Genomic DNA, 19,386 nt, shown 5'->3' on the forward strand with positions numbered 1-19,386 from the left:
AGGGGGTCTGCCCTCTATGGCACCTGTCCTGCTCTTGCCCCGGGCAGGAGGCAAACATGAGGTGAGCCACCTGCACCAAGCACAGGAAAGCCACAACATGAGCAGAATGAAGTGACGAGATGGAAGACTAGTGGGTGGCCAGCTTCATGAATTACCAATCAGCCCTGACCTGCTTACCTCAGAAAACTACCTACCACGACGGCTTCTTTAAGTCCCAGGTATATATTTGCCTTCCAAAAACAGGAGGTAAATGGAATCAAAAAGTCCATGCTACCACTTTCAATATACTTTCCAAGTGCCAAAAAACTTCCAAGGAACACTACCAATGACAGAAGTGCAAGATGCCTTTGTAATCCAATTATAGATCTTCACCTCTTGCCTCTCTTGCTTCAATTATTCATGAGAAATTCATCCATTATTCATCAGTCCATGGTGACCCTCATCCAAAAGCTGCCACAATGCCATGTGGAGCCCACATCTCTGAGGTCACTTTTATCTGCATACACACGTACCTCAGTTATACAGGTCAGTTATACACTGGGGTATACCTCAGTTATACACTGGGGTGAGCATGCCCAGTGTTGTCTTATTTTGCAAGACGGTTTCAACAGCCAATCCAGGGCCTTTATTTTGGTTGCAAGATAAGTCTTGGAAGCTCTTACCTGAGCTCTTTGGTCAAGGCAGGAAGGATTTATTAGGATTCCAGAAGTTGGCTAGAATTTCTGCTGGCCAAGTTATTAGATTGATACACAGTTGTCAGTTTGGCTTTGCTAGAAGGTTCCTCCAGTGCTCTCAACACAGGTCTGATATCACTGGTACAACTCGAATCTACATTGGGTGATTTCTTTCAACACCCAATGCCCCATCTTAAGCAACAGCATGATTCTCATTAAGAATCATTCTCCTCCACTCTTAGCCCAATTCTTGGGCTGGGCGTGTGGCCCCAGCCACATCAATGAGACATTCGTTTAATACATGTTTATGGCTATAAATCAAGACACTGCTCTAGGAGTTTGGCTATGATAGTAAATAAAATATGAAACACCCTGTTCTCTTAGAACTCTCATTCCAAGACTTCTGTGGAAACTGCTGGGAAAGACAAGTACCCTTTCTTCTGTCAGGTTTGCTCAGGGTGGGATGGTGGCTAAACTGCCGGCAACAACATTACCACCATGAGGAGACAGATAAGGTACAAGAGACCAGATCCTAGAGTCCCTAGACTCTACTATGCTGACTTCTTCCATTCCCTGTGTTGCCCAAAAGTTCCTTTTTTGCTTAAACCAAATTGAATAGGGTTGGAGGGAGGGAGAACTTGCACCTAAAAGATTCCTATCTAATACTCTCAGACTTCCTCAGAAAGGTATTTGAGGCTGCTTTGGAAAGGCCAAGTAAAGACAGGTAACTTTTCTGAAAATGGCCCATCCTTCAACATTCATCACCCCAGGGGCTGTTTTAAAGGTTCCTTCCATGCTGTCCTTTCCAGTTTTAAAAAGCCTCCCTCCACTAGCATCCCGGGGCGGGTGAACTGGTTGACACTCTTCCCCACTGTGCATTTAGAACCGAACCATCTCAACATCCCCAAGAATGACCAGAAACTAGACGGGTGCAGCCACCTCCTGGAGCTCTTGAAATTGCCTACTAGTGCTGACGGCTACAGGTAAGATCACCTTTATTTCCCAAAGGACTAAATCGCAGAGCCTTTTCTCCAGGTGGTTACTGGGTCTCGGGGCTCCTGATAATTGCTTTCAGTCCCAGGTACACCCCACCATCCTCCAAGCCTCTCTGCAGACTTGCTGTTAACAGGAGTGTCTGAACTAGACACACAGATACCAAAGTTAATTGACCACATCCTATTCAACAGGAAACTTAATAGCCAGCTATTTTAGACCCATTCTTACTTCCCCTCCTCAGCTTCTACCACTGTTCTAAGTTGATGGGAAGCCAGAGTGAGCTTGCAAGAGAACATGGGGAGAGGGACACTAAAGACTCCTGAATTCTGATCTAAAGAGGCTTTGGGAGGAAGCATCTGGTGAAAAAGAGGCGCTAGGCACTGCAGGGCAGAGCAAATGTTGCATTTTGCCTTAATGATCTTGTGTGAGCTGGTGGGAATTATGGGGTCTAAGGTTCCCCCAAGTCACACCTCAGTGCTGCCTCTAGAGAAATTTGCCTTCGGTTTCACTCCAATATCAAGAATAAGTGATATTCCATTCAAAGAAATAATATAAACTCCAAGATTTATGTATAAAAATGTTTACTGTAACATTTTTTAAAAGGAGAAATCTTGTTTGAAATGATCAGGGATGATTACATTAAGTTCCTCCCATCTGCAGGGTGTGTGTGTACGTGTGTGTGTAACTACCAGCAATATCTGTCACTTTTACAAGAGGAAAGGTTGAATCAAGTTTTGGTTTTCACTTCCCCACTTCCTATGGGGGGTTCTGATCTCCCAAACCAGAGAGCATCATCAAGACACAGCTTCCTGCAGAAGCTTCATTCTCAGGGCACCATTAACCATCGCCCTCCAGGGAGGGGCACCAGCAGGTGTGCAAAGAGTCACCCCACCAGGACACAGTCACTTGGTCCTTGTCACTGAACTAGCTCCCAGGCATCTGGGTTCCTTCCACACATCTGCTGAGGACCATTGGGCGCACAATGTCTCCTAGAGCTTTTATTATCTCCTACCAACTGCAGAGCAACTGTCCTATCTCGTTCCAGCTCAGGGGTCCTCCATGTAAACATCTTTCCTCCTCGTTCACGGAAGGGAGGTTTTCACAGACATTAGCCCTGTGGTTTGCCCAGAGAAGTAAGTTCTTTTTTTTTTTTTTTTTCAAGATTTTTATTTATTTTATATAGAAGAACTGGGGTGTATGCCAGAGGTGCAGGGAGTGAGAGGACTCACCAGAGACAGAGGCAGGAGCAGAATAGGCAGATCTATTGAAATATACTGCCGAGAGGAGCAGCAGATGAGACAGGAGAGGTCTGCTGCGCCATGTGGCTCAGCTCCCTGGCCAGGGATCGAACACAGGCTATCACAGTGGTAGCGCTGAGACTTAACCCCTAGGCCACCAAGGAGGCTGCAGAAATAAGTTCTTAATCTGAAGTCCCTGGGGCTTAGGAAGCCCAGCTGTGCCAGCTGTGTGCCTGAGTCCCTGCGCGCTGCTATAACAAAACACCACGGCAACAAGTTCTGAGGCTCATATACAACAGAAAGCGATTCCTCACCATTCTGGAGGGTGGAGGTCTCCAGAAGTCCAAGGGCAGTTGTCAGCACAGTCGGGTGGAGGCTGCCCTTGGGCCACAGGGCCCTTGTTGTGTCCTCACAGGGAGGAAGGTACTAGGGAGCTCTCTGTACCCCCTATGAGGGCTCCACTCTCCTAACATAAGCACCCACCCAAAGGCCCTGCCTCCAAATACTATCACCTTGGGGCTTAGGTTTCAACAGATGAATTGGAGATAGGGAGTGGGGTGAGAGGTCAGCAGGACATCAACACGTCGACCACAGCACTACGTTACCGTAAGTTAGTTACAGCACTTCTCTGAGGCCCACCTAAGAATGAGAATGCAGTGTCTTGCCAGGCAGTGGAAAAACTTAGGTGATTTAACTCAGGCAAAGGATGTCCAGGGAGAAAGCAGCCAAGCCCTGTCTTTCTACTGAATCTCAACCCTGAGGCTGATCTACAAAGTGCTGGAGGCTGCATTAAGGCTGTGGAAGGGGCTTTCAGAGCAGGGATTATCCGTTGAGGAGTTTCTCTTTCCCTGAAAGGTCCTTGATAACGAATTTTGTGCGGATGAAGGAAGTTCTCTTCTCTCCTCTGTGGTAGCGTGGAACGGCATCACTATGCCTCAGACTGCAAGTGTGTACTCAACAAACGCTGACTTTATTCAGGTCTATGACAGGCCAGGCACTGCGGGCACTGGAAGCCCCCGGCCTAGTGTGGACCAAATCAGAACAAGAGCAACCAGGCAGATTCATCCGGGTCCTTAATCTAAGCCAAACTGGCTGTGCTCTGTGAGACCAACACCTTCCTACACCGCTGGCTGAAGCATAAATTGAGACAATTTTTTAGAAGACAATCTGAGCACACCTATAGAGCCTTCAAAGGTTTATGACCTGTGCCTTCCCCTTCTGAAATTTTGTTTTAAAGAAACATTAAGAAACTCAAATATTCACGAACAAAAAGGTGTCTGATGCATCTTTTTTTTTATGCTGTCAGCACTATTTGTTTATTTATTTATATTTATTTATTTATACAAGCACTGCAATGCATCTTTTTTTAAAGGGAAGATCTTCAAAAACCCTCAACAGGAGAGGACAGTGAAATCACATCCACGGCACGGAATATTATGTTGTTTTCCCAAAAAATGGATGGATATCAGCAAATACCCATGACTAGTTACTAGGTGACAAAAGCAAGATACACTAGTAATCTATATCAGATGGCCTCATCTGTGTGAGTGTGCGGGTGTGGGTGTGAGTGTGGGTGTATGCAGAGAAAAACCAATGAGAGATTATCAGAAATCTTTCCTGGGTGGCAGAGATCAAGGGTAACTTTTTGAAAGTAGCTTCCTTTTATTCAAAACCCTATCATACATTCAAATTAAGTTTCTAATCAGAAATATCTGTACAGCAAAAACATATATATGTGTGTGCTTGGATACACACACACACACACAACCTTGTTTTACTTTGACATGGCAGAGCAGAGAAGGGGGACAATGGTGGAGAAGAAAACTGCCACTGTGGCCAATCTTGCCACTTGATAAATTATATGCCAAGAATTGAGCTCCATCGAGACAGGCATCATTGTCTGCTTTGTGCCCTGCTGCCTCCCTAGCACTTGAAGAGTCCTGGCACGCACAGTAAGGGACTCCATAAATGCTTTTTGTGTGAGTGAATGAATGACTGGAGTCCAGTTCAAATGTTCTTCCTCTGTGAAGTTCTCTTGACCTCCCCTAAACTAATTACTCCTTTTTTCTTAGCCACTCATAGCCATTATTACAAAGCATGACAGCTAACAATTATGGACCTGTCACCACTTGCTAAATTGCAAGCTATGTGAATGCTGTAACTTAGTCTTATTTAGGTTTGGCTCTTTGGGCAGATAAATGTTTGGTCAATAAATGCTGGAGTGATGGACAGATGGAGAAGTGCATAGATGTCATTCTGTTATACTGTATGAGCCGTAATTATCCACTTTAATTATGACTCAACCCTAACTGTAAATGTGTATTAATAGATACACATTTTGGGGGCCTCCCTGGTGGTGCAGCAGTTGAGCGCTGGGTTGCAAAGCTGCCTGCAACCTCTGCAGCACCGGTTCGATCCCCGGCCACCAGGTGAGGGTCCCACATGGTGCGCAGACCTCTCTTGTTGCCCGCTGTTCCCCTCGGCAGTGTACTTCATCTATCTGCCTGCTCTGCTCTCCCCTGTGGCTCTGGTGAATTCTCTCACCCTCTCGCGCTTCTGACTGTACCCAGTGCTTGTATAAATAATAAATAAATAAATCTTTTTAAAAAAAAAAATAGATAAACATTTTCGCTAATAGAACAAGATCTGAGTTGGGAGAAATCATTTTAGAAATCCTCTAAACAGGGCCTCCCCTGGTGGTGCAGCGGTTGAGCGCTGGGTTACGAAGCTGCCCGCAACCTCTGCAGCACCGGTTCGATCCCCGGCCACCGGCGAGGGTCCCACATGGCGCACAGACCTCTCCTGCCGTGCCCCCTGCTCCCCTTAGCAGTGTATTTCATCAGTCTGCTTGTTCTGCTCCCCGCTCTGGCTCTGGTGAATTCTCTCACCCTCCCGCCCTTCTGACTGTACCCAGTGCTTGTATAAATAAATCTTTTTTAAAAAGAAAGAAAGAAATCCTCTAAACAGTGAACTTAGTTGTTGGTATGAACCTTGAAACCTTACTCTATTGTAACAAAATTTTACTGAGAGCCCCAGATATGAAACAGATAGGAAAGAGCCCACCCCCACTCTGGGGGTGGGGCTACCAGATCTCTCCTTGACCTTGAGTTATCTGCTCTGGACACCATGAGCATGGAGGGGCAGTTCGAAAACTGCCAACACCAGCATTTATTAGTAACACATACTCCAGGAGGAGCAAAGATCCAGAACTAGAACCCGATTTTCCCATCCCGCCCTGGGATTTTCCCATTCCCAGCCCTTTGCCTGGGAGGGTTACTGGTATTTTAGAAGGGATCGAACACTCAGCAACAACAGCAAAGGCTTACATGCTGAGAATTTGGGGCTCCTGACCTACTGCTCATCCATTTCCTATACAGAGGAGGAATGTGAAGTTCCAATGACAACATCCTCGCGTCACTGGATTCCACTTGCCGGAAGGCACTTACTAGCAGAACTGTATTTATTTTTAAAATCTCAATTTGCTTTTATAGAATCAGGAAACAAAGTCTGCAGGAGCCTAAAAGAATTGTCTCCTGTGGGGAAAGAGCTCCCCTCCCGCATTAAATGAATTATCCTAAAATGAGCAAGGCCAGCGTTCCCAGTTAATATTTTTAAGCACTTAATTGTCTTGCATAGGATGGCTCACACGCTTTCCACAAAAGCTGCTTTATCGCAAGTGACTAAAAGATTGCCTGTTCACTTTTGGATTTCAAACCTGTATTTCCATTTTTAAACAGCAAAATTATACAGAAGGGCCTTCACACAATGAAACCTCAGCTCTTAATGGATTTCCCTCTCTAATTCTTCCATTTTCAAAATAATCTCCATTCCAATACTTTTGCAAAGACCTCCAATAATAAGTGCTGCCTTAATGAGACCTCACCACCCCTAATCCCTAAATCCTTACAAATTTGTAAGTGTAAATCCAGAAACCCCTGCAGTTTGCATGGCCACGCGCCCTCTTAAAAAGTGCCGCACATGTATGATGATATTATGCTACTTTTTTTTTAATTAAACCTTTGGGATAATTTTTCTTGTTCCTTGTTGATTTAATGGTAAGAATGGGGGGCTCAAAGGTGGGGAGACGGCCCCAAGAGGAACCCACTCTGCATGTGTATCAATGAGCATTGAGTACTATAGTCTAGCAGAGGAAATGAGGGAGCCCTTGGCTTTGTACCACATACAATGCCCCCCGCTGCCCCCCAAGGGTTTCTTTTTTTTTTTTTTAAGATTTATTTATTTATTTATTTATACAAGCACTGGGTACAGTCAGAAGCATGGGAGGGTGAGAGAATTCACCAGAGCCAGAGCGGGGAGCAGAGCAGGCAGAAGGACCGAAGCACACTGCTGAGGGGAGCAGCGGGCGGCAGGAGAGGTCTGCGCGCCATGTGGGACCCTCCTCCGGTGGCCGGGGATCGAACTGGTGCTGCAGAGGCTGCGGGCAGCTTCGCAACCCAGCGCTCCACCGCTGCGCCACCGGGGAGGCTCCCCCAAGGGTTTCTGAAAGCCGGAGCTAAGTGCCAGCCCTACAATTAGCCCTTCCTCTCCACGGCCCACCAGTGAGGAGCAAAGAGAGGCGCCTCTTGATAAGAAGATTACACAGGCAGCATCTTTCAGGGGACAACGAGATGAGACCCCACACACAGAGCACAGGCAGAGTCTCCCGTGGGAGCCCCAAGCCGGACCCCAGGGTCTTGGTTCCCTGGAGGAAATAACTGACTCACCTCCAGGGCGGCCCACAGCCACGACCTGACCCCAGAGGGCCCCAGGAGGTCCCAGGGACCAAGAAATTCTCCTTCAACTATTTACACATCTTCCCTTTCTCCTGCCACTTCTTCCAGAATGCTCTGAGGGTGAACAGAGGGCACCATTAGCAACTGAGAGGCTAAAGCTACACCTCCAAGGCCTATCATCTCGGCACAGACAGTGCAAACAGCGGGGCTTGATATCCTGTCACAGAGGGCTTTGAACTGAAGCTGCTCTTCCTTGGCAGCTTATTCTTCTGAATCATCTTCTCAGCTCCCATTAAATGATAATAATAGAAACTATTTCAACCTGACCCGAGTTCATTTTGAGAAAGTGAGTTGAAAACTTCTGCCCTTCTAATGAAACAAAAGAATTTCATGAAAATTGAGCTAGAATTTCATCAGCTGAGAAACAAGAGATCCCAAACTGTCTACGGCCCCCGCTCCCCAGAATAAAATAAAACGCAAACTACAGACCTCTCAGAGCCTTCTCCTCGCTGCCGGCCACCTCTCCTCCCCGGGGCCTCCTGAGCATCCCGACCCGGCCAGGGGCCCTCACCTGGAACCTGTGTGCTCCCCTTCTCTCGGATCCACAGCAAACACTCACTTCAGGGTCCAGGGAAAAGACTCCTGTGAAGTTTTCCTTCAAACTGTCCACCACTCCGCTCCCCTTCCTCAGCAGTTGCCTCTCTCCTAACCCTGACTGCACGCACAGGGCAGCGAGCACGTGTGACCCAACCCCAATAGCATGAAAGTTCCTTGGACCAGTGTGTGCTCTGCAGTGTTTGGGATCCAACCATTTTAAGCCAAGTGGGAGCAACTTCCTGAACCCTTGTGAGTCTCCACAGCCTACCTGCAGTCTCCACAGCCTCACCTGCAGTCTCCATACCTCACCTGCAGTCTCCATACCTCACCTGCAGTCTCCATAACCTCACCTGCAGTCTCCATACCTCACCTGCAGTCTCCACAACCTCACCTGCAGTCTCCACAACCTCACCTGCAGTCTCCATACCTCACCTGCAGTCTCCATAACCTCACCTGCAGTCTCCATACCTCACCTGCAGTCTCCACAACCTCACCTGCAGTCTCCACAACCTCACCTGCAGTCTCCACAACCTCACCTGCAGTCTCCACAACCTCACCTGCAGTCTCCATACCTCACCTGCAGTCTCCATAACCTCACCTGCAGTCTCCATACCTCACCTGCAGTCTCCATACCTCACCTGCAGTCTCCACAACCTCACCTGCAGTCTCCACAACCTCACCTGCAGTCTCCATAACCTCACCTGCAGTCTCCACAACCTCACCTGCAGTCTCCACAGCCTTACCTGCAATCTCTATAACCTCACCTGCAGTCTCCACAACCTCACCTGCAGTCTCCATACCTCACCTGCAGTCTCCATAACCTCACCTGCAGTCTCCACAACCTCACCTGCAGTCTCCATACCTCACCTGCAGTCTCCACAACCTCACCTGCAGTCTCCACAACCTCACCTGCAGTCTCCATACCTCACCTGCAGTCTCCATAACCTCACCTGCAGTCTCCATAACCTCACCTGCAGTCTCCATAACCTCACCTGCAGTCTCCACAACCTCACCTGTAGAACGGAATTGATGTCAGGGCCACTCTCCACGTGCTACCATCTCACCAGGAGAGTCAAGCTCAGTGATGACTGATTAAGGGAAGAAGACTGGGAAGAGACCTCAGAGAGCTGCAGTTATTTTTTTTTTTAAAGATTTATTTATTTATTTATACAAGCACTGGGAACACTCAGAAGCCTGGGGAGGGTGAGAGAATTCACCAGAGCCAGAGCGGGGAGCAGAGCAGGCAGAAGAACCGAAGTACACTGCTGAGGGGAGCAGCGGGCGGCAGGAGAGGTCTGCGCGCCATGTGGGACCCTCCTCCGGTGGCCGGGGAGGAGCCGGGGATCGAACCGGCGCCGCCAGAGGCTGCGGGCAGCTTCGCAACCCAGCGCTCAAGCGCTACGCCACCAGGGAGGCCCAGAGCTGCAGTTATTTTATGCATAAAGGCCGCCACTGCGAGCACCTACTCTTTAACACCGAGCACTCTAAGAGAGCCCAGTTTTCCCACAGGGTCGTGCTTCACCCAGGAAAGAAAGTATATGTTGAAATAAAGGGGGACAGGGCGAACAAACAAAAAACCCTAATCTAAGGTATAAAAAGCTCTCTAGGACTTCAGAGCTGTACTATCTGGTATGTTCTGGTTGTTGGTTTGTTTGCACTAGTCAGGGGGGTGCTACCCACCAGCACCTGTGGCTACAGTGCTACCCACCAGCACCTGTGGCTATGGAACACGGGAAATGAGGCCAGTCTGAGTAAAGACGTGTTTGTAAGCATGAAACATACACTAGATTTCTGGCGTGGTGGAGACAAAGAGAATTGTATACTATCTCAGTCGTAAGGAATACTGATGGTTAACGTGATCATGTTTGAGATATTATTTTCACCATTTCTTTTTTTTTAAATAAATTTTATTTTTATATTCCCCATACAATTGCAACCCCCTTATTTTGACCCCAATCCCTCCCCTCCCGCCCCCCATAGAGTGTCTCTGGGTCATAGTTTTTTGTTGATTTTGATTTTCACTTTCTTATAGTTATTCATTTTCCTGGTCCCTTATTTAAGTTTTCTAGATTCCTGCTATGAGTGAGACCATCCGGTATTTTTCTTTTTCTTTTTGGCTTATTTCGCTGAGCATGATCCCTTCAGCGCCATCCATGTTGCTGCAAATTGCATGTGTTTATCTTTTTTGAATGCTGAGTAATATTCCATGGTGTATATGGACCACATCTTCTTGATCCAGTCATCTATTTCTTTTTCCTTTTTTTGAAGTGGCTTCTAGAAAGCATCAAGTGACAGCCACCACAGAGAGTCTGCTTCCCGTGGACGGCTCCGCCCTGGAGGGGGCTGGCTGCAGACCCTCTCTTTCCCAGCTGAGTCAGCAGACCCCTTCCCCCAGCACGCTGGTCGCCGTCATGAGGACAGCACTGGAGAACCACGGCTTTGACAGCCTCTCTGTGGGCTGTCAGTCTAGCCAGGGCGCCAACTGAATAACTCTCAGTGCCTTGACATCAGTATCCCCCATAGAATCAAGCTGAAAATCCAACGGGCCATAAAAACGGCGGAAAATTCTATAACCTGCCACCCTCCAAAGGGGGGATTTTCTTCTCAATCACTAATCACCACCAATGTACTCACTCTTCTAATAAATATTTATTGAGGGACTCCCAACATGGTCTGATGCTTGTGTAGTGCGGGTGACTGCTCAAGTAGACCTTTATCAACATAGTGAACGCCCTGGATGGTTGCTCATCATCCATTTAGTCCCTTTCCAAAAAGTCTTTCTAGACTGCAGAGGCTGGTCATTTAAAGGCTGAGGTCCCCTAGCTTCCTGGAAGCTGGGGTTCTGGATGTGAATGTGGTTCCCCCAAACAGAAGCAGTCAGTTGAGATCTAGACAGCAGAGCTCAGACAGAGGCCAGCTCCCTGATGGCAAATGTGATATGAGGACACAAAGATTTTGTGCAAAAGCTTGACAGGCCCATCTCTGGCTTTCTGGGTGCAGAGGTGGCTGCAGCGGGGAAGTGTCCCAATGCTGGAATCAGGATTCCCCGTGCCTGTTTCATCAGTCCCTCCTAGCAATTTCGCAAGTACCAGATTTCCTCCACTTAATAACTTTCTGCTTAAAATACCTAGACCACTTTCTAGTTCCTGCCCTGAGTCCTGACTGAATCCCAGTGGACCAAGAGTCAAGAGGGTTAGGAGTCATGGAACAGACCAGATCAGAAGTTGTTCGACTTGAAAAGCTAAATTGGTTCTTCCCTGGGCTCTATTTATATTGGTGAGGTGGGGCCATTTGACAATCACTCATTTACTCTTTAAATATTTCCTAAGCACCCCTGGACCAAGATCAGAGGCAGAGAGTCCCTGCCCTGCTGAATCAAAAGAGAAAGACATGCAGGTAAATAAATGCAATGAACTGGAGGACGGGAAAGACACTAAAATCACATTGGTGAGACCCTCTGCTCAAAATCCAAGCCCCAAGTTAAATAACTCACTTCTCCCACCCATTCTGACTCTAACCTAGCTTATTAGCACAAATCTGCAATCCAGGTGCAAATTTCCCAGGCTGAGCAAAGACCATGACAAGCCATGGGCCACTGGCCGAGCCACTATGAGGCAGGTCACGGCAGCTCCCTGGGACTTCCAGGCCGGCGGCAGGAGCCTGCGTCCTGCAGAGAAACTTCTCTCATGACTTACAGAGGTGGCCTCAGAGGGCGTCCACCCGAAGACATATCGCTGCTTTAGGTACCACTAAGCAAGAAAGGGCTGCCCAGTGAGAGCCAGCAAGGGCCGAGATGCGCTGATATCCACACACTCAAATTTTAGCAAGACTAAAATGCATACAAGCGAGCCTCCTAGAATGGATAACACACACTCCTCCATGGGCTTAGGAAGTGGGGAAACCCTCCGCTAGGACCCAAGCCCACCCCCATCATTGATCCACCCAATCTATGTGTTTCTATTGCGGACTCTCATAATCTGGGGTCTATGGATGGTTGCTTTTATCCCTGAATGCCAAGGATAACGTTGTAAGATTTTCCCAGCACAAGTTCAGTTAAATGTTTTTTCTGCTTTAAATACTCATGCTTTAAAAAAAAAAATCTTCAGGGGTGATCTCATTGGGGGCGTAGTGGGCAGAGGGTCAATGGGATATACATGGTGACCACTTTACCAAGTACCCCACTTGCTACCCAAAAATAACAGGGACATGCCAGGGACAGGCTCACCACTTCCACCCACCAGCCCCTGCCCTGGAGTCAAACTTGCCCATCGCCAGTCAAGGTCAAGGCCCACACAAACTCTCCGAATCTGCCTCCAGTCAGAGCTCACCATGCAGGGCCTAATTCATGGCTGTGCTGCTCTCTACCTAGAACATTCTTTCTGGGATAACAGACAGGTGGCCAGTGCTCCTTCACCACCTTCAGCAGCATCTTCTCAGCAACCTTCCCGAGTTTACCTCCATACTAAGCTGCAACCTGTCTCTCACACCCCCCACCCCTCTTCCCTGCTTTACCTTTCTCTCTCCACCTCATGGGACAAGCCATATTTTACGCCTGTGTCTGCTTAAAGTCAGGCCACCCCATGAGCACGGACATTCCATAAGAGCAGAAGTAAATGATGGTTTCTGTCCCCAGTGCCTGGAGCAATGCCTGGCACCAAGCAGAAGAAAATGACAGAGAGAGAGAGAGACCAGGTCTGCTCAGGAGGTCCTAGATCAGCCTCTCAAGCCATCACATCTGATCTCAGACGCAGCCATTAGAAATGGCAGCCATTTCCAAGTGGCCAATGAGATTATCCAATAATCTCCTAAGAACAGCCTCTCCCTTCCCTTGGGATCCAGATGGGGTCTCCAAATGCAGGAGAAGAAGAAACTCAGAAGAGAACATGACTAAGTAAAACGTGTGGGTTTTCTCAGAATCTGAACTTGGGAGTGGCCTGCTGGCACCGACTGGCAGGAGAGTCTCCCCGGCTCAAGAGCTCTGTCCTTTTGGTGGACATAACAAGGGAAAGGGTGGTGTCTGCACTCGCAAGCCTTTAACTTCCTGTTTTTAAATGGCTGTGCTATAGTCCGGGGTAGGTGCAAAGCAACTATCAACCAGATAAATACAAACAGCAGTCACTTAGGCTGGTACATCTGCAGGAGGCCTGGATCCCCCTGGTTTCTCTGGCCCCACACAAAGCCCCCAACCCCTCCTTGTGGTGCCTAATCTTCACTTTCATTTCAGCTAGCAATGCAAGGGGCACTCCCGAGCTGTCGCTATAACTGTCAAAGGAAATTGCCTAAGTGTCTCTGCCACATCTGAATGCAGCTACTAAAATGCCCCATGAGGTGCAAACTCGTAAACCACGCTGGGTAGGCCCCACACAGAAAATGTCTTATCATAACTGCAGTTATTTCATGCTCCTGTCATGACTCATAATGGACTCATATTAGAAACCTTCCCTGATGGCACAGGGGTTAAAGACAGCACTGTCAAGCTATCACCAGTCACTGCAGCACTAGTTCGATGCCCCAGCCGGCCAGGGAAGTGACCCACATGGCACAGCAGACCTCTCCTGTCTCACCTGCTGCTCCCCTCAGCAGTATATTTCAGTAGATCCACCTGTTCCGCTCCCCACTCTGTCTCTTGTGAATCCTCTCACCCCACACATCTGGCCTACACCTCTGCTCTTGCATGCATAAATAATAAGTCTTTAAAAAAATAAAAATAAAATGAAATGTGCACAGCCAAAAGAAAAAAAAAACCCACAATATGGACTGACCTCCTGCAAAGGGTTTGGGTGGGAAGGCAGAGGCATAGGCAAGTCCACAAATTGAAAAGGCCATGGTTACATTTTCTGTCCTTCAACTTCATAACTAGTCATCATCACGATGCATTTTTGTCTACAATGCATATTATCAAACAGGGACACAACATGATCTCAACCATTTTTTAACATATATAGTTTATAGCCTATAGAGGAAAAGCACCCACTGCCTCTGGGTGGTAGAAAAATGAATGATTGTTTCTCTTCTGCACTTCCTAAATTTTCCAAAATGAGCACATATTATGTCTATCATTAGATTAAAATGACAATACAAAAGCCTTCAGAATTCAATCTAATCAAGTAAAACAACAAAGGGGGTGACCCAAGAAGTCTTTCCATAAAGGGTATAATCTTTCAATACATTCAACCAGGCAAAAAAATCCCAGGCGACAGTAAAAGTAAACATATTGCAAAGGGCAAACAAGAGAGGAAGAGAGCGCGCGCCATGGCTTTCTCCTCCATGAAGAGGCGCTTTCAAACAAAACCACAATCCTGGGGAGGAACACAAAAGGAAGGTCCAGAGGGGCAGTCTTCGCTGGCACACTCAGGCACAAATGCTGCCTGGGGGCCTCTGGCCTTGCTTGACAGCCCATCCAAGTCCAGGCTCCTGGGGAGGGCCTGCCAGATGCTTTCATGTCCAGGGCACACTTTCAGAAGATGCAACAGACCCACAGGTGAGCAGGAACCACACCCGCAGATGATGTCTGTCCTGGGATGGGTTCCTTCCGGTCAGGGGCTAGAGATTTCCCTGGAGAGAACCCTCCACCTCACTCCTGATGGAGGGGGAGGGGTACATGGGGGAGGAGCCTGCAAATCTAGCCATGGCAGACACGTGTTTGCTATAGGATGAGCTTTCAGGGGATCCCAGGGGCCAGAAAGGCCAGGAAGTGGCCCCACCAGGCAGAGCCAGGCTTATTAACCAGCAATTCCTGGTGTGGCTTCGTGAAAACAGAGAAGTGGCTCTTCTAGAGTTTAGGCACTTCATGCATCCATGTGGCAAATACTTTATTGAAAGCTCTGTATGGGTCACTGGGCAAAACGCTGGCATTAGAATGGGGCCTACAAACTGGCTCCTGCCCTCAGCGATATCCTTAACAAATACCACTCATCAGAGTATCACCAATCTGAATAGAATGGCCCAGGGACAAGGCCCTCAACCCATCAGCCACTAAAGAGGAATTACTCAAGTTCAGGATTTACTCAAATTCAGGAATCAGCAAAGTACAAAAGGCAGTGGACGCCAGCTCGCCAGGAGAGGGAGACAGCCAGCCCCTGCCAGCTGTCTCCTTTATTCTTTCTCTCCCTCCTCGCCCACTCCAGGTATTCTCCAGCCACGGAGGAAGCCAGGAATCCATCTCTTTTGCAATATTATCCTTCTATTTCAGATACAGTTATCTGGAACTCCTGCCAGAGGGCTCCAAATTTTTAGCAACACAATCTGTCCCACACTGTGCTCCCTTCTGCCTCTCCAGGGTGAGCTGGGGAGACGGCACCTGCACAGCCTGCGAGGGGATCAGCTCTCATGACCCGAAATGCTTCAGAGAAGTAAGGATCAGGTGGCTTTTAAAGGCAGTCGAGGATTTGACCTTAACCATCAGAGATGATGCAGCTGAATAAAATGGGGGGGGGGCGGACAAGAAAATGTCTCATATGGATTTCAAAGCATTTTTTAATGTGCCTTGTATTAATAAACCATTGACATGGAACCATATGTATGTGATTCAAAATAAGAAAGACCTTGCAGATTAAACTGTCTGCAGGTCCACATTCAATAGAAGGTATTGAAAGTAGCATCTGCTATGAACTGGGGGGAAAAAATATCTAAAGCTCATACTTGAAAGATCTGAATTACAAACAATGTCGTTCTTATAAGGAAAGGCAAACAGAAAGATGGGAAGGCTGGAGCAGAGGGGACCCTTAGTAGGATGCTCTTGCAAAGGCCCCCTCCCTCGGTCCAAAAGGCTAGACAGACAGGGAGTGCCACTGGCAAGTCCACCGAATATTCTAACGAGAGCTGGAAATTTGAACAAGGTGCCAATTACAAGTTGGAAGTATGCGCCTAGTATTTCTGGCTAGGAAGTTATTTGCTAATTTTCACCCAGGAAAAGAGCGCAGGGTGACAAAAAACACAGAGGCAGGATGAGTAGTAGTCGTTCACTGGACAGCTAACAGGAACAGAGAAGAAAAGTGAGTCCTGCTGGCCGCTGATATTCATCGCTATTCCAGGCTTTTCTGCAAAGAATTACCTGGCATGCCGGGTGCAGGCAAAACTTCAAATGACCCAACCACCACATTTCTACAGCGGACATCAAATCATCTGGGCCTTTATTTAAGTTGTTTGAGCCTTAATGTGTCTGCACACCACCCAGTCCCCCAGCCCTCCAGGGAGGAGTCATCGGCCTGGTCCCTGGATGCCGCCGTTGGTCCTGCCCGCTGCTGCCACCACCATGCCTGGCTGCCACCACCGCGCTGTTGCCGGAATGCCAGCGAGGTCCATTTTTAAATTCCCTTAGAAGTTTCACAATCACCCGTTTGGGTGAGCAGACAAACACCGCTGCAGTTTGCTGACATGAAACTAAAAATACTCAGCTGCAAACAAAAGCCATCTTTTACAAGGCTGGCCGGGATGTCCTGAGGTTACATGTGGTGGTGTCAGCCCATAGCCCTGGCCGCGTGGCCGCCTTCACGGCGGCTCCAGGCCCAGCGGGGCAGAGGGGCCCTTCAGTCCCCGGCTGTCAAGGAATCTCCCAGCCGGCAGCCCTGGCTTGATGGAAAGAACAGCTTTATTCCTCAGCCGCCGACCCAAACGCTGGCTACATGAATTCGGGGCTGCGTCTGCTGAAAGTGTTAGATACACACGGAAAGAAGAAGGCGGGAGGCAAAGAAGAAAAACACCAACCCCACTTCCCTGGAAGGAAATGTGTTCCCAGCGCCCTCCTCCTTGCCATTAGAAAAGCAAATTATTGCTGTGACTCTATGAAAAAGGCAACTCAGAGGTGGAAAAAAAATAGATTTCCAAGCCCGTGTGGCCAGGCGGGGTCTAATGGGGGACTAGAGGCGGGGGTGTTGGGATGCCTAGGCCCGCAGACCGGTGTTACCCCTGAAACCCCTTGGGACGGTTCTACCTGTTGAGTTCGGAGGCAGCAGCAAGCCCCCACCGCTGCGCTTCGGGGCGCCCCTCCCTCCGGCTCCCAAACTTTGCTCGGCGCCCCTCGAAAGGGCCGAGACTCGGTTGTCCCCCGCTCCTGATTTCAGATGCTCAATTCGGGTGGCCAGCGGGGTCTGGGGGGGCAGAGGGCTCGCCCGGGGCACTCGGGTGGGGGATGCCACCCGACGGTCAGCCCGGAGCCCGACCGAAGTTTCCTCCAAAACCGCAGGGGCCAAGCATGAGCCAGGGGCTCCGGGCCCCCCCCGGGTCAGAGTCCGGCGAGGGGCAGCGGGTGTGGGGCAGGCCCCAAGGCACCGGTCACAAGGTCAATGCGGATCCGAACCTTTGGGACAAGCAGCCGGGCCGAGCCCCTTCCCCGGCGGGGCGGAGGGGCAGCGCCGAGCACCCAGCCTCTCCCCACACCTGCTCCGCCGGCGCGACACCTCCGACACGTGGGGGCCTCGCCCGGGGCTCCCCAGCCCTTGGCGGGGACTCGCAGCGCCCGTACCCCTCGCCCCCGGCCGGGCGGCCAGGAAGAGGCAGCGCGCCCCGGCGCCAGGCTGCCGGCTCCCCGCGCCCCTCCATCCCCCGCCCCAGGCGCGAGCCACGCGGGGGTCCCGAGCTCTCCAAACAGCCCCCCGCCCCCAGGCAGCTCCCCACTCCCTCTACCTTTCCCCGCTACCTCGCAGACAGACGAGAGACACAAAGAAAAAAAGAGGGGGGGTCGGGGCGGACACTACCCCCCTCCCGGCCCCATCCTCCAGCCCGGAGCCGGGGGGCTGCGCGTCTCCGCGCCTCCTGCCCATCCCCGCGGCGACCCGGCGGCCCCGGGCAGCGAGGAGCCCCGAGGCGGCCGGGGGAGAAGAGGTGAGGCTGGAAGTGGCAGGAACCAGGCGGAGCGAGCGAGAGCGCGAGAGCGAAGAAAATATCCAACAAAACCACGCTAACGCGCCCCCTACCTGGGTGCAACATACTTTGGAAATAGAAGATGACCAGGATAAAGGATCCCAAGCAAGTGGCCAGCACCATCCGGCAGATTCTGTTCATCCTCATCACTTCCAGCAGCGCCGGCTTCATGGCTTTGTCCTGGCTGCGGGACCCGGGGGTCCGGGAGGCGCGCCCGGGGCGCAGGAGCCGGGACCCCGCCGCGCGGAGGCGAGCCGGGCAGGCGCCGCGCGGGGCCGGGCAGGGCTCCGGGGGAGGGTCGGGCCGGGCCGGCGGCGGCTCTCGGAGGCCCCTGCCCCGGCCGGGGGTGCGGACGGCGCCGGAGTTGCTCTGCAAGTGCCGGGATGCGCGGAGCCGCCGGCTGCGCGCCCGGCTCCTCCCGCAGCGCCTCCTCGCGTCCCCGCGGCCGCCTCCGCGGGCTGCTCGCGGGCCGGGCGCTCGGGGTGCGAGCGGGGATGGGGGTGCCCTCGCCGCGGGCGCTGCGCGGGCCGCTGAGGCTGTCGGACGGGCCCCCTCCCGGCTCTCCAAAGGCTACTTCATTGCGCGCCAGTGATCTATATATTCCGAGGCTGGGCTGGACCCGGCGCCGCTCGCAGCCCCCGGCGAGGGGAGGGCGCCCGCGGAGCCCGGAGGAGGGAGGGGCCCGCGCGCGGGGCGGGGCGCCGCGCTCCCCCCGCCCTGCCCGGGACATGGTCGCGTCCAGCTGTTTCCCGGGGAGCGCGCGCCGCGCTCCCGCAGGGTCCCAAAAGCCCTCAGTCCCCGGCCGGGCTGGGCCGCCGGCTGGGGCGGGTGTCCGCGTTTCCATGACAAAACCCGGAGGAAAAAAATACGAGCCGCGGCGCCGCGGCGCTGCCACCCGCTCCCGCCGGCGCTTGGAGAGGGCAGCGCGGGCCGCGGGCCGGGGCCCGGGCGCGGGAGGGTCTGGGGCGCGCAGTTGCTGAGATGCTCCGGGCTGGGGCGCCGGGAAGTTGCCCCGAGCCCCCCGAGAGCCGGCGCCCGCCTCCCGATGCTCGGCACCGGGCGGTTTCGTTTTTTGTGCAGACCACAGCCCCCCCGGGGCGCGGCAGGGACCGGGGTTAAAGCCGGCTGGCTGCGGGTCAAGGTTAGGGAGCCCGCGCGGCCCCGGGGCTCAGGCGACTGCTGCGCTCTCCCGGGATTTACGCCGAGTCTCGGACGCCCACCCCAAGCAGGCAGTAGGGGCTTGTGGATTTTAAAATTCTGGCTGCCCAAAGGGTAGTGCGCCCTCCA

At 51.2% G+C, this 19,386-nt stretch overlaps 1 protein-coding gene across 2 annotated transcripts in view; it reads right to left on the reverse strand.

Moving 5' to 3' along the window:
- The window catches only part of CHST11 (carbohydrate sulfotransferase 11), a 224,537-nt gene extending 205,801 nt beyond the window's left edge, over positions 1-18,736 (reverse strand). Inside the window, exon 1 of one of the 2 annotated variants that reach the window (XM_054696093.1) lies at positions 18,168-18,736. In XM_054696093.1, coding sequence (XP_054552068.1) covers positions 18,168-18,270 — 103 coding nt within the window. In that variant the 5' untranslated portion in view covers positions 18,271-18,736. Of the gene's footprint in view, positions 1-18,152 lie in introns of both variants that reach the window. The other variant, XM_054696092.1, reaches the window with a different exon arrangement.
- Positions 18,737-19,386: the final 650 nt, after the last annotated feature.

Source organism: Talpa occidentalis, unplaced genomic scaffold (genome assembly GCF_014898055.3).
Source record: "Talpa occidentalis isolate TD23 unplaced genomic scaffold, MPIMG_talOcc4v2.1 talOcc4.16, whole genome shotgun sequence".
NCBI lineage: Eukaryota > Metazoa > Chordata > Mammalia > Eulipotyphla > Talpidae > Talpa > Talpa occidentalis.